Source organism: Musca vetustissima, unplaced genomic scaffold, assembly GCF_032173495.1.
Source record: "Musca vetustissima isolate MV318-11 ecotype Yass unplaced genomic scaffold, APGP_CSIRO_Mvet_v1 utg4602, whole genome shotgun sequence".
In the NCBI taxonomy this organism is placed as follows: Eukaryota; Metazoa; Arthropoda; class Insecta; order Diptera; family Muscidae; genus Musca; species Musca vetustissima.
In genome coordinates, this window is record NW_026885412.1 from 426995 (window position 1) to 441204 (window position 14210).

General features: G+C 34.2%; 2 protein-coding genes across 2 annotated transcripts; both read right to left on the reverse strand.

Moving 5' to 3' along the window:
* Positions 1-1756: 1756 nt before the first annotated feature.
* Positions 1757-2132, reverse strand: LOC133332691 (acyl-CoA-binding protein homolog). Its single transcript, XM_061541070.1, has 2 exons — positions 2081-2132; positions 1757-2008 (listed from the first exon to the last, which is right to left on the reverse strand). The coding sequence occupies exons 1-2, from the start codon at positions 2087-2089 to the stop codon at positions 1763-1765; spliced, it is 255 nt and encodes an 84-aa protein (XP_061397054.1). The 5' UTR covers positions 2090-2132; the 3' UTR covers positions 1757-1762.
* Positions 2133-8934: 6802 nt separating this feature from the next.
* LOC133332692 (acyl-CoA-binding protein) lies at positions 8935-9316 on the reverse strand. The gene is made up of 2 exons (XM_061541071.1): positions 9257-9316; positions 8935-9183 (listed from the first exon to the last, which is right to left on the reverse strand). The coding sequence occupies exons 1-2, from the start codon at positions 9263-9265 to the stop codon at positions 8944-8946; spliced, it is 249 nt and encodes an 82-aa protein (XP_061397055.1). The 5' UTR covers positions 9266-9316; the 3' UTR covers positions 8935-8943.
* Between the last annotated feature and the right edge of the window lie 4894 nt (positions 9317-14210).

Consider the following 14210-nt stretch of genomic DNA (forward strand, 5'->3'; position numbering starts at 1 on the left):
GGTAAATACGCGGTAAATACCATCTCTACTTATTCTTTGGCCCGATCCCCTTCTTCATGAAAAGATTATCGGTGTTTATGCCATAATTGGGGCCTCTGGAGCGACCAGAAAATCAGACAAAAATAAAGTTTTTGGTCCATTTCATACCCTTTAAATATTAAGCGACCTTTACCAAAAACAATAGGGGTCTTCATTGGCCAGAATCCATGCTACATGCAAAATTTCGCGAAGATTGGTCCATAACTGTGGCCTGTATCGTGTTTAGAAATTATAATGGACAGACGGACGGACGGACACACATGTCTAAATCGACTCAGCTAGTCGAGATATGACGATCGGTATACTTAACGGTGGGTCTAGGACCAATATTTCGCGGTGTTACAAACTCTTGGGTCTGCACAAAGCTATAATACCCTCACAACATAGTTGTGTAGGGTATAAAAATCCACGCCTGCTAAGAGGACCCTTAAAATATTTTTAAACCAGTGAGCGGAGCAGTAAAGTCGGACGGGGCCGACCATACAATACCCTACACAACTACCACGGAAATCTAACTTTCTGCGGATATTTATTTATTCTTATTCTTTGGCCCGATCCCCTTCTCCATAAAAAATTTCGCGAGATTAGGGTCATAATTGTGGCCTCTAACGCGACCAGTAAAAAATGACAAAAACAAAGGTCCATTTCATCTCCTAAATATTAGCCGATCTTTACCAAAAACAATAGGGATCCTCATTGGCCAGAACCCATCCTACATGCAAAATTTCGGGAAGTTTGGTCCATAACTGTGGTCTGTATCGTGTTTACAAACTATAATGGACAAACGGACGGACGGACACACATGTCCAGATCGACTCAGCTAGTCGAGATATGACGATCGGTATACTTAAAGGTGAGTCTACAAAATCTTGGGGCTGCACAAAGCTATAATACCCCGACAACATAGTTGTGTAGGGTATAAAAATCCACGCCTGCTAAGATTACCCTTAAAATATTTTTAAACCAGTGAGCGGAGCAGTAAAGTCGGACGGGGCCGACCATACAATACCCTACACAACTACCACGGAAATCTAACTTTCTGCGGATATTTATTTATTCTTATTCTTTGGCCCGATCCCCTTCTCCATAAAAAATTTCGCGAGATTAGGGTCATAATTTTGGCCTCTAGGGCGACCAGTAAAAAATGAGAAAAACAATGGCCCATTTCATCTCCTAAATATTAGCCGATCTGTACCAAAAACAATAGGGATCCTCATTGGCCAGAACCCATCTTACATGCAAAATTTCGGGAAGTTTGGTCCATAACTGTGGCCTGTATCGTGTTTACAAACTATAATGGACAAACGGACGGACGGACACACATGTCCAGATCTACTCAGCTAGTCGAGATATGACGATCGGTATACTTAAAGGTGAGTCTACAAACTCTTGGGGCTGCACAAAGCTATAATACCCCGACAACATAGTTGTGTAGGGTATAAAAATCCACATCTGTTTAGAGGACCACAAAAAATATTTTTAAAAGATCCGAGCCTTTGTGAAGGGCCTTATAATTTTGTTGTTTCTTGAAAAAACTATTTTTAAAACCAAGTGTTCTTTGTTTATGTACCTTTTGCCATTTATTATTAATATTTTACTCAAATTGTTTATAATATAAATTGTTATAGCTATGGAACCCCTACTACCAATTAAATAACATTTTTTTTTTATTTAAAGACCAACTCTCTCTGTGTGTGTTTGGTGGTGATTTTTGTCGGTTTGCTTAGGCATATTTGGGAGCATACTTCTCGTAGACCTTGACATAGGCTTCCTTGGCAGCTTCTTGGCTCATACCCTTGTGAGAGTTCCAGGCTTCCCACATGGCTTTCTTTTTCAAATCCAAGGCACCGGGCTTGTCGATGTTGACATCACCGACGGTGGCTTGCTTGAAGAGACCGTAGAATTCCAAGAATTCGGAATCGCTGGGCTTCTTGGAGAAGTTTTTGGCCAATTCACAAGCTTCTTCGAACTGAAAGAGAAAGATTTAATTTCAATAAAAAATTTTCTGTAAATATTTTTTTTTCAATTTTCAAATACTTACGGATACCATTTTGCTGAGTATTAGGGATTTTTTGTTGAAGTTATTACTTGGATAACCGAAAAACAAATGATATCTTAGCCTATAACTAAATTTGCTTTTATAGTGATTTAGGGTTTAAGAGAAAATACTTTATCAGTTATCTCCAATACTGAGATATAATTTAATTATTTTTATTTTTTTATCAATTTCTTTCATTAGATATTCAAAATGGTTTTAGGAAAATTTTTAGGGGGTAGCTTTATTATCTATTGAGCTGCCTTATCTCTATTAGAACATAATTGATATTATTTAACAATGGGACAGTTGGTCGCCATATATCTTTTATTTTTTGCATGGGCTAAAATGAGAGATTTCATATAAAAATATTTGAAAATAAATTTGTAAAATCTATACCACAGTTGATTGTTGAAAACATATTTAAAAAAATCCAACATTTTGATGTATTTGGAAAAAAAGTTTGTAAAATTCACGTATGTTGGTTGTTATAAAATATGTTTATACCTTCACCACACTGTGGTACAGGGTATTATGTCTTTGTGCATATGTTTGTAACAGGCAAAAGGAGACGAGATAGACACATGGTTCCTTTTGAGAATATGCATAGAATCACATTTTAAGTCGATTTATGCATGTCCGTCCGTCCGCCCGTCCGACCTGTCCATGTTAAATTGTAAACAAAGTACAGGTCGCAATCATGATCCGATTTGGATGAAATTTGGCACAGGTCACTTAATTGGTCCAAGGACGAACCCTATTGAAATTGGGAAAAATCGGTTCATATTTAGATATAGCTCCCATATATATCTTCGTCCGATTTAAGGTAAATGGTGTACCAAAGTCCCCATACATCTTTTGATTTGCCTGAAAGTTGGCATAGCGAAATGGATATGGTCTAGAATGATGTGTGTTAAGTTTCCTGAAAATCGGTTCAGATTTAGATATAGCTCCCATATATAGTTTCGTCCGATTTAAGGTAAATGGTGCACCAAAGTCCTTATATATCTTTTGATTTGCACGAAATTTGGCATAGCGTAATGAATTAGTTCTGAAATGATGTGTGTTAAGTTTCCTGAAAATCGGTTCAGATTTAGATATAGCTCCCATACATATATTCGTCCGATTTAAGGTAAATGGTGTACCAAAGTCCCCATATATCTTTTGATTTGCCTGAAAATTGGCATAGTGAAATGGATTAGGTCTAGAGTGTTGTGTGTTAAGTTTTCTGAAAATCGGTTGAGATTTAGATATAGCTCACATATATTTTTTCGTCCGATTTCAGGTAAATAGTCCACTAAAGTCCCTTGAAATCTTTTGATTTGCACGAATTTTGGCGTAGCGTACTGAATTAAGTCTAGAATGATTTGTGCAAAGTTTCGTGAAAATCGGTTCAGATTTAGATATAGCTCCCATATATATTTTCCTCCGATTTAGAGTAATTGGTGCACCAAAGACCCTATATATTTTTCGATTTGCACGAATTTTGCCATAGCGTACTGAATTAAGTTTAGAATGATGATGTAGCTCCCATATATATTTTAGTCCGATTTTATGTAATTGGTGGAATATATCAGGGTATCATATAGTCCGTCCAGTCCAACTTTACTACTTTCCTTACTGGTTTTAATTATGCCTGTCATGCAGCAAATTAGCGATATGGTCTCTGTTTATTAAATCATTTCGTTTTATTACTAATAATTCAAAGCATACTTTTAGGCATTATACATTAAAACTACATTAGATGGGTTATCAACTTTTTTTAATTAAAACTAAATTTAACACACACGAACCAATTTTTTTGTTATCAATTTTATTTATTTTTTTCCCCAATATTCAATTTTGAAATTGTTACCAACGGCGATGATTAATTTTTAAAATTATTATGATTAGTTATTTTTCTGGTTGCAATTTTTCCAATGAATTGCATAATTTATACATTTCTTAGTCATAAAATGACACATACAGAATGTGAGTCAAAATCAGCTGAACGGGGTGAATCATATTATACCCTACACAACTACCACGAAAATATATCTTTCGGCGGTTAAATATTCTGAGCCTTGGAAATATTTCAGTTCTACTTTCTAACCCTGGCATTTTTTCCAAATTTTGCTTTCCCGAGGTGCATATTTAGGACATAAAATAACAATTTGGTCACTTCAGGTTTTGGTTAATTTGACCCTCGGAATATTGACCAATCATCACCTAAACAGCCGTTCAAATTTTGTAAATCATACATAAGTCTGGGTCCTTTTGATCCGCTAAATGTTGACGGATCTTCATCAAAACAGCTATTTGAAACAAAAAAAGATAAAATATTTTCGAAATTCACATTAATCATTTTTTTACCAAAATCGTAATGCTAATTATTCGATCCGTATGAATTGTACTAAAATCCATAGAATTTCCATATAACCATTACGTATAAGTGCTGGCACAACTCATACGCCACATGATGACTGGGACAGGTTTAGTCTAACACAAATAATTTTTAAGATATTTATTAGAGTATTAAAATAATGTTCTGAGTTATTTTTCGTATATACCCAGTAGAAAGTGTATTGCAGACAACATTAACGTATCGTGTAAGACAATCGTAAAGACAACGATGTGAGATCTTTGCCGAAGTTTTCACACACGTGTCGCAGTATTCATGCAAGACAACTTGGGCGACAGGGTAAGTAATACTGTCGTTGACGACAACTTCGGCGACTAGAATCCCTATCTTTCGTTAACGACTGATTCACTTACCCGGTCGTTTGAACAGTCGTTGATGACTAAATACCTGTTGTCATCAATTTTTTCATCAATCGTACCCCATTTAAAATTCAAATAAAAATATACATTTTTTTACCCTACGCAACTATGTTGTCAGGGTATTATAGCTTTGTGCAGACCCAAGAGTTTGTAACGCCGCGAAGTATTGGTCCTAGCCCCACCTTTAAGTATATCGACCATCATATCTCGACTAGCTGAGTCGATCAAGATCATGTGTGCCCGCCCGTCCGTCTGTCTATTATAATTTGTAAACACGATACAGGCCACAGTTATGGACCAATCTTAATGAAACTTTGCATGTAGGATTGTTTCTACCGAATGAAGACACCTATTTTGGTAATGATAGGTTAATATTTAGGGGATGAAATGGACCAAATACGCAATTTTTGTCAGTTTTTCTGGTCGCTCCAGAGGCAGCAATTATGGGGCAAACATCTTTTTAATATAAAGAAGGGGATTGGGCCAAAGAATAAGCATGACTGTTTTAATAAAGATCCGTCAATATTTAGCGGGTCAAATGGACCCTGACTTTTATGTGAAAAATGACAATTTGTATTCTATAGCTTAAATATTTACTCCTGAAGGACTTAGAACCGAGAAGTTGATAGTATATCCAAGAGAAGTGGTTGACCTTTAAATTGATACTTATGTACTCGGGTGTGGGAGTTACATTTAAATATCTACAGGTGCTTACGTACTCAGATATTATTTAGTAACACATTACCACACTAGAGGCGGAAATACAGCGCGGATTGCTTTGAAATTTTGCATGAGGATCCAGGTATGGTCAAGGATAACGCCTATAATTTTCGGTGATGATCAGATAATAATATTGGGATGAGGTGGACCGAAAACTTAATTTTTTTGTGTTTTTTCTAGTCAATATATAGGCCACAATTGAAAGTCGAACATCATAACACAACCCAAGGTGAAGGGAATCTGGACAAGTAATTAGAAGGGATTTACTGAATATTAGTAATATTTGTTGACCTCCAGTCGGTCAAGAGGGTACAAATATTACGAAATATTGCCCAAGCTCAGAATGTAGTACCACTGAAAGTTAGATTTTCATGGAAGTTGTGTAGGGTATCATATGGTCGGCCCCGTCCGACTATACTGCTCCGCTCACCGGTTTTGTTTTGTTATTATATTGCGAGAATAACGACATTTTCGACGACATATCGTGTTTAGTTATTAGGACAATTCCATCAATTTCGTTCACGAAATTGTCAAGCATGAGAGTATTTTCTACTGGGTATATACTAAGATCCACATACATTTTTCAATATGATTTTTCGACAGATCACATGTGATTCTTGTCATGCTTTTTATGGCTTAATTTGTATATAAAAACTAAATTGCCGTATTTTGGACGAAGAACTTATGCGGTTCATGAAAACACAAAAAATAAGTTTTCGGTCCACTACATCCCAAAATTATTATCTGATCATCACCGAAAATTATAGGCGTTGTCCTTGACCATAACTGGAACCTCATGGAATATTTCAAAGCGATCAGCACTATATTTCCGTCCTCCAGTATGGTAATGGGTTACTAAATGATTTCTGAACACGGAAGAACTTTTCAATATTTGCGTGTAACTCCCACATCCGAGTACATACGAATATATAATTGGTATCAATTTAAAGGTCAACCACTTGGATCAGGAGTAAATATATACGCTATAGATTACAAATGTTGTCAATTTTCAAAAAATAAAATAGTTGAAAATATGCACCGCTATTATATTTTGTTTTCCGTCACGGAAAAAATCGTCACTTTTTATTTTGAATCATTGCGTATACGAGCTGTCGACACTTGTATGTACATTGGACACTTAATTTACATTTCCATAGACAAAAAATCAACGGAATAAAAATAATTAAGGAATTTATGTTTGCCACCATTCCCATGGACAAAATCATGTGAACTGAGATTTTCAAAAAAAAAAAAAAAAAAAAAAAAAAAAAAAAAAAAAAAAATCCTGAGTTATTGTAAATCAGTTTTATAATCGACGAATCGAAGGAATATAGAAACCATTGGACCTTTGATTAATTATCCATTTTTTATGAAAACTCTAAAATTATAGCATTTAATGTTACATTCCTTCTTTGTTTTTCTCAAAACCACACCTGAATTGTGAATCATTATCATTGGGCGTACGTGCTACAAATTTCATGGAATCAATGTAGAGTTCAGGTTTCTAAAAAATCAAACGCAAAATAGACAACAGATACCCTATACAACGACTACTGAACTCTAACTTTCTGTGGATCTATATCAGTGGTGGGCCTAATTATATTGAGAGTAAGTGTGGGTGAGCTTAATTGAAAATTCATTATTAAAAACGACTGATAAAAACAGAGAAAATAGAATGTTTGTTTAAGCGTCCTCGCTCAGTTACGGTATCGTGTATGACTGAGCATGGCTGATTTATATTCTGTTTCTGTCCATTTATATTATAATATATATATATATATATATATAATATTATTATTTACCCCCATCCGAGAATGTACAAAAATATAATTGGTACCAATTTAAATGCCACTCATCTTGGTAATAGTGTCAACTTCGCAGGTCTATGAAAGTCGGAAGAAAGTTCATCCGCAATAGAATGCAAATGTTGTCATTATTCACACAGAAGTCGGTGTCCATTTGACCCGCTAAATATTGACAGATTATCATGAAAATCATCCCATTCTTCGTTTAATATTTCGAGATATTCGCTCTTTTAGAGCGACAAGCAGAAACAACCAAAGTAAAACAATAGGGGTATTCTTTAGGCCGAACCGAATCTACATGCAAAATTTCTTGACGATAACTGCGTTTTCAAATTATATTGGACAGACAAACGGAAACACGTTGAAATATGACGATGGGATTACCAAAAGGTCTAGAATATTTTTTTAACGGCATTAAAAACTCTTGAAGCCATACAAAGCGTTTTTTTATGCTTTTGAATAGAATCCAATTATTTACACTCAAAGTTTAAATACGTTTTTAATGAATTTTGCAGATCATTCCACCCATATAATTTATATTTCGTAATTACGTATACGTGCTGTTGTAACTCATACGTCACATATGTATAGAATATTTCTCAAAGGGGTAACGTCTGATTTTGACTACATAAATATTTTCAGGAGTATTTATTTTTTTATAGAAAAATATGTCTGTCTGTATTGACAGATTTTTATTTATAAGATTATTTTTATAAAATACGTGAATAACATTTTCAATAGACTAATCTGAGGAGTGTTTATTAAAAAATGTATTAAACACTTCATAATTCAATCCATTCATCATTGCGTATAAAGAAATCCTCAAAATTGTTCATTTATAAAAATCCTTTTCTAAAGTAAGGAGTCCTTAACACTTTCTCCCGACATTGTTTACTTTAATGAAATGTCACTTTAGATCAAAAGTTTCATTTCAGCTTAGTGTATACCTGCTGTCAAAACTCATACGTCCCAAAGTTTTCTAGGGCCAATACATTATTTTCTATTAATTTCTATTATATTTATATTTCATACTTTTTCTAAAAGACATTTGAAATCGGCAGTCAGATTTCTATCGAAAAAATACTCCTGGATTTCTGAGGACTAAGTTTTCTATGTAAAACTAGCACACCCAGTAAACTTTTTGTCGCCATTCGATGACAGTCAACACTTACCATCATTGCGTATACGTACTGTCATCAATTATGCAGTCGTTTCTGCAAATTTGTCTTGATTTCTTATATAAATAAAGGAGACAGTGAGGTCGGATTCCTATCTACAAATGTTTATAAAAAATAAATATTCATATATTTAAATTTGTTCTATACAAAACCAATCTGAATACAAATTTTTATATTAAAAATTTCATGTTATAATATGTTATAAACATGATGTTCTTAATCTTTGGATATTGGTCACTAAATATAATTGTTTTAAATAAAACTTAATTTTTTTCCTTCAGTTTTTCATTGTTTTATTGATGAACACACAAAAAAACATATTTTTAACTATCCAAGAGAAACAAAAAATAAATTAATAAAGAACAACCTAAGATGAAACCCTATCTATCTACGCCAAACCCACGATTTATTCGTATTTGGGAGCATATTTGTGATAGACTTCAATGTATTTAGCCTTGGCATCTTCGGCGCTCATGCCAGCTTTTTCCTTCCAGGAGTTCCACATGGCCTTGCGGACGGCATCTTCGGGTTCATCGGTGTTGCAATCGCCAACGGTGGCTTGCTTGTAGTAACCGTAGAATTCCAAGAAATCTTCTTGGGTTGGCTTTTTGGTGAAGGCCTTGGCTTTTTCAACGATTTCTTCGAACTGCAATGGAGGGAAAATATCAAAAATTATTATTTTTGATTTAATTTTTATATTTTAGTTTATTGAAACTTACGGTCAACATGTTGTTTAGGTTTTGCTTGTTTACTGTTTACTGATTTAGCAACAAATAATACTGTTCCAAACTAAATCACCGATTTATATATGAATTTGATTAGACATGGGTTTGTTGTTGTTTCGATTATTTGTGCATTTGCGAAAAAAAAATGTTTATCATTTAAGGCAAATCTTATCTCACTGCACTTAGAAAGTTAGATAGTGTTTCACGGTTGGGTGAGAAGTTACCAAAGGCCAAGGGAGGGGGTTTTACTTTCCAATAAACATAATATTAGTAATACATCATGTTATCTATTTCGGTGGCAGTTTACGTTATTGTTGTTGTTGCTATGTAGGCATTACTCAGTAATTCACCTGAAATAATAAAAATATATATTGAATATATTTTTGCTGTGTGATTTCCCCCACGAATTAAACCAAATATGGTTTGATTATGGCAAAGGTTTGATAGTTTAGTCATTCTATGGTATAATGTTAATACGAAAATTGTGGCCTAAAAGAAATAGTTTTATGTGATAGTTTAAAATAATTCGTTTTTAAATACTTAATATTATTTTTGTTAATATATTAAATATTTAATAAAAATATATATGGCGTATAAGTTATGACAGAACGTATACGCTCTGAACATTACGAAAACTAATAATACATTTCAAAATTCTTGAATCTGGCTTAAATTAATATTTTCATTTCATTATTTATATCAATAAAATTGAAAGTTATACATCCAAAGTTACTGAATTCCAGTATGCCGTATAAGTGCTGTCAAAACGCACACGCCTCCCGTTTACTTTGGTCAGTGGAGTATTTTCTACTATTTTTTTAATTTTTATATTTTTTCATATATATAATTTTTTTTTTTTGATTTTTTAATGGATTTGAAATCATATTTCTATTGATAAAAATTAATCAACAACAAATTATTCAGAAGCAGACATTTGATTCTTGTTTATAGTGATCCTGCGTAACATTCTATAATGCAAGGACTGATTCGGAAGGATTATTGTTTATTAATCGTCGAATTGATTTTTGTTTGTGGAAAAAGTAATGAGTCCTTAACACTTTTTCCCGAAAGTGTTTACTTCAATGAAGCAGGCAATTCTAGACCAAAAGTTTCATTCCGCCATTGCGTATACGTGCTGTCAAAACTCATACGTCTCACTGATTTCTAGGGCAAATACATTATTTTCTATTAATTATACCCTACACAACTATGTTGTCAGGGTATTATAGCTTTGTGCAGCCCCAAAGTTTGTAACGCCGCGAAATGTTGGTCCTAGACTCTTAGACCTTTAAGTATACCGATCGTCATATTTCGACTAGCTGAGTCGATCTACACATGTGTGTCCATCCTTCCGTCCGTCTGTCCATTATAATTTGTAAACACGATACAGGCCACAGTTATGGACCAATCTTCACGAAATTTTGCATGAAGGATGGGATCTGGCCAATGAAGACCCCCATTGTAGAGATCGGTTAGTATTTAGGGCATGAAATGGACCAAAAACTTTTTTGTCTGATTTTCTGGTCGCTACAGAGGCCTCAATTATGAACCAAACATCGCGAATTTTTACATGAAGAAGGGGATCGGGCCAAAGAATAAGCATGCCTGTTTTGATAAAAATCGGTCAATATTTCGAGGGTCAAATAAGCCCTGACTTTTGTGTGGAAAATTACAAAATTTGTATTCTATGGCGTATTTATTTACTCCTGAAGGACATAGATCCGAGAAGTTGATAGTACATGCAAAAGGAGCTGTTGACCTTTAAATTAATACCAATTATATTGTCGTATGTATTCGGATGTAGGAGTTGCACTTAAATATTTACAGGTGCTTACGTATTCATATATATTATTTAGTAAGCCATTAACATTAGAGGGCTGAAATGTAGTGCTGATCACGTTGAAAAGTGTTTAAGAGGTTCCAGTTATGGTCAAGGACAACATCTATAATTTTCGGTGATGATCAAATAATAATTTTAGAATTAAATGGATCGAATACTATATTTTTTGTGTTTTTTCGAGTCGGCCTGTAGGCCACAATTATAAGCCAAGCATCACAACATAAACCACGGTGAAGGGAATCCGGAAAAGTAATTAAAATGTGTGTACTGAATATTGGGAATATTCGGAAAATATGTCAGTGAAAGGAAGAGGTGCTGTTGATCTCTAATCGGTCTCTAATCACGAAATATTGCCCAGGCTCGAAATAAACATCCGCAGAAAGTTAGAGTTCCGTGGTAATTGTGTAGGGTATCGTATGGTCGATCTCTTCTCTCTATAGAAGAGATCCTGCGTTCAATGTTTCTTTATAAAAAAATTGTGTATCACAAGGACAGGTTGGTAAGGACTGATTTTCACTTTAGCAATGGTAGTATTTTCTACTATTTTTATTAGTATGGATTAATTTTTTTTTCAAATTCTAACTTAAATGCTTAAGATGAATCACTATTTTACGTACGTATACGTGCTGTCGTAAGTCATACGCACCACTGTTTTCTAGGGCAAATACGTTATTTATTTATTATTTTTTTTCTAAAAGAAATTTGTAATCTGGAGACAGGTTTTTATCGAAAAAAATGCTCGGAATAAAATTACTGAGAATTTATTGGATTTTGTTAATAAGAAATAAATTTTGAGTACTAATTTGATCGATTATTCATATTAAGCTAATACGAGAAATATTAAAACGGAACTTCAGAGTTAAGGAAAAATGCTGAACAATCCGGAACTGAATCCTGAGGACTAAATATTGGTTATAAAAATCCTTACCGAAATGCTTATGATGAATCACTTCTTATTTCAATTCCTTGTTATTCCACACCTAAGAATGGGAAATCCATTAGTGCGTACACTTGCTATCGTTAGTCATACGTTCTACTATTTTCACGAGAAAAAAGGGTGATTGCTACAAATTTTTGTACAATTTGTCATTCTGTTTGCAAGAACTCGAAATATTCGTCGGAGAACCCATGATGATCAAGATGTTCTTGATCAGAATAAAATTGCCGATTTAGCCATGTTCCCCATTCCTTTTACTGATATATCGATAGAGATTGCAATATGTAAGTTAAAGCTTTGAAATTTTGTGCAAAAAGTGCCACTACTTCTAGGATGTTTCATATTACAAATGGGATAGATCGGTACACGTTTTTTGTATAGCGTCTATAAAAAGGTTACGCTCTGTTTTCGATATTAGTAAGTTTTAGCCATATTTCTTCACTGATGCGGCTATAATTTGGTTCTTAGAGGATGAAACACATGTTTGTAGAAATGTTCCGCTATAGGTAATTATACTCTACACAACTATGTTGTCAGGGTATTATAGCTTTGTGCAGCCCCAAGAGTTTGTAACGCCGCGAAATATTGGTGCTAGACCCACCTTTAAGTATACCGATCGTCATATCTCGAATAGCTGAGTCGATCTAGACATGTATGTCCGTCCGTCCATTATTATTTGTAAACACGATACAGGCCACAATTATGGACCAATCTTCACCAAATTTTGCATGGAGCATAGGTTCGGCCCAATGAAAGCCCATATTGTTTTTGGTAAAGATCGGTTAATATTTAAGAGATGAAATGGACCAAATACTTAATTTTTGTCGCTTTTTCTGGTCGCTCCAGAGGCCGCATTTATGGTCCGAACATCGTGAAATTTTACATGGAGAAGAGGATCGTGCCAAAGAATAAGCATGCCTGTTTTGATAAAGATCGGTCAATATGTAGCGGGTCAAATGGATCCTGACTTTTGTATGAAAAATTGGGGCGTATATACTTGCTCCGGAAGGACATATATCCGAGAAGTTGATAGTATAGCCAAGAGGAGTTGTTGACCTTCAAATTGATTTCAAACTTAAGGCTTCATGTACTCTGATGTGGGAGTTATACGTAATTAGGTAAAGGTGACTATGCGCATAATATTACTATTACTCCATTGGAGGACGGAAATGTCGCGCTGATAGCTTTGAAATTGTACATAAACTTCCGATTATGGTCAAGGACGACGCCTATAGTTTTCGGTGAAGTTGAGATTTCATTCAGGGGATGCAATGAACCAAAATCTTTTATTTTGTCAGATTTTCTAGTCGCTCTAGAGGCAATTATTATATGCAGAACATCACATATTTTACGAGGTGAAGGTGATTTGACCAAATACTTAGAGCGGATGTTTAGATGATGATCGGTCAATATTACGAGGGTAAAATCAACCAAAACCTAAAGTGACAATTTTTTTAAGGCGTAAAAATTCACTTCAAGAAAAAAAAATTGGAAAATATGCCATGGTTAGAAAGTGGAACTGTTGACCTAAAATCGGTCAAGAGGGTGCAAATATTTCGAAATATAGCCCAGGCTCAGAATATAGAACCGCAGAAAGTTTTATTTTTGTGGTAGTTGTGTAGGGCATCATATGGTCGGCCCCGTCCTACTATACTGCTCCGCTCACTGGTTTCAACATAATTTACTGTAATTTTGAGAGCGATAAAAATGTTTCAAAAAAAGTATAAGTCCTTGTTTTGAAAGTAGTAGTAGAGAAATTTCAATTGAATTATCTGTTCCATAAAATTACGAAGAGTATGAGTTATGACAATACGTATACGCAATGATGGCACAGTAATTCTGAATAGAGAAGTCAATTTAAATTTAAAATTATTTTGATCGGCATATATATTTTGTACAGAAAATAATTTGAAAACGTATAAAGGCCCCTTTATAAATTTAAAAATATATACATACGTACCTGCCTTAGCCAGCAATGGGTCATTAAATATATAATTTAAGTTATATTTTTGTTGTTGTCGCCAATGCGATAAACAGCAATACCAATTTATTTATATATTATATATTCACTGTATTAAAATATACATAGGCATTCTGATAATATTCGAACATTGTCATAACTGCCACTGATTAATTTTTGCAATGTTTTTGCAAAATGTCCCTCCCCGTGA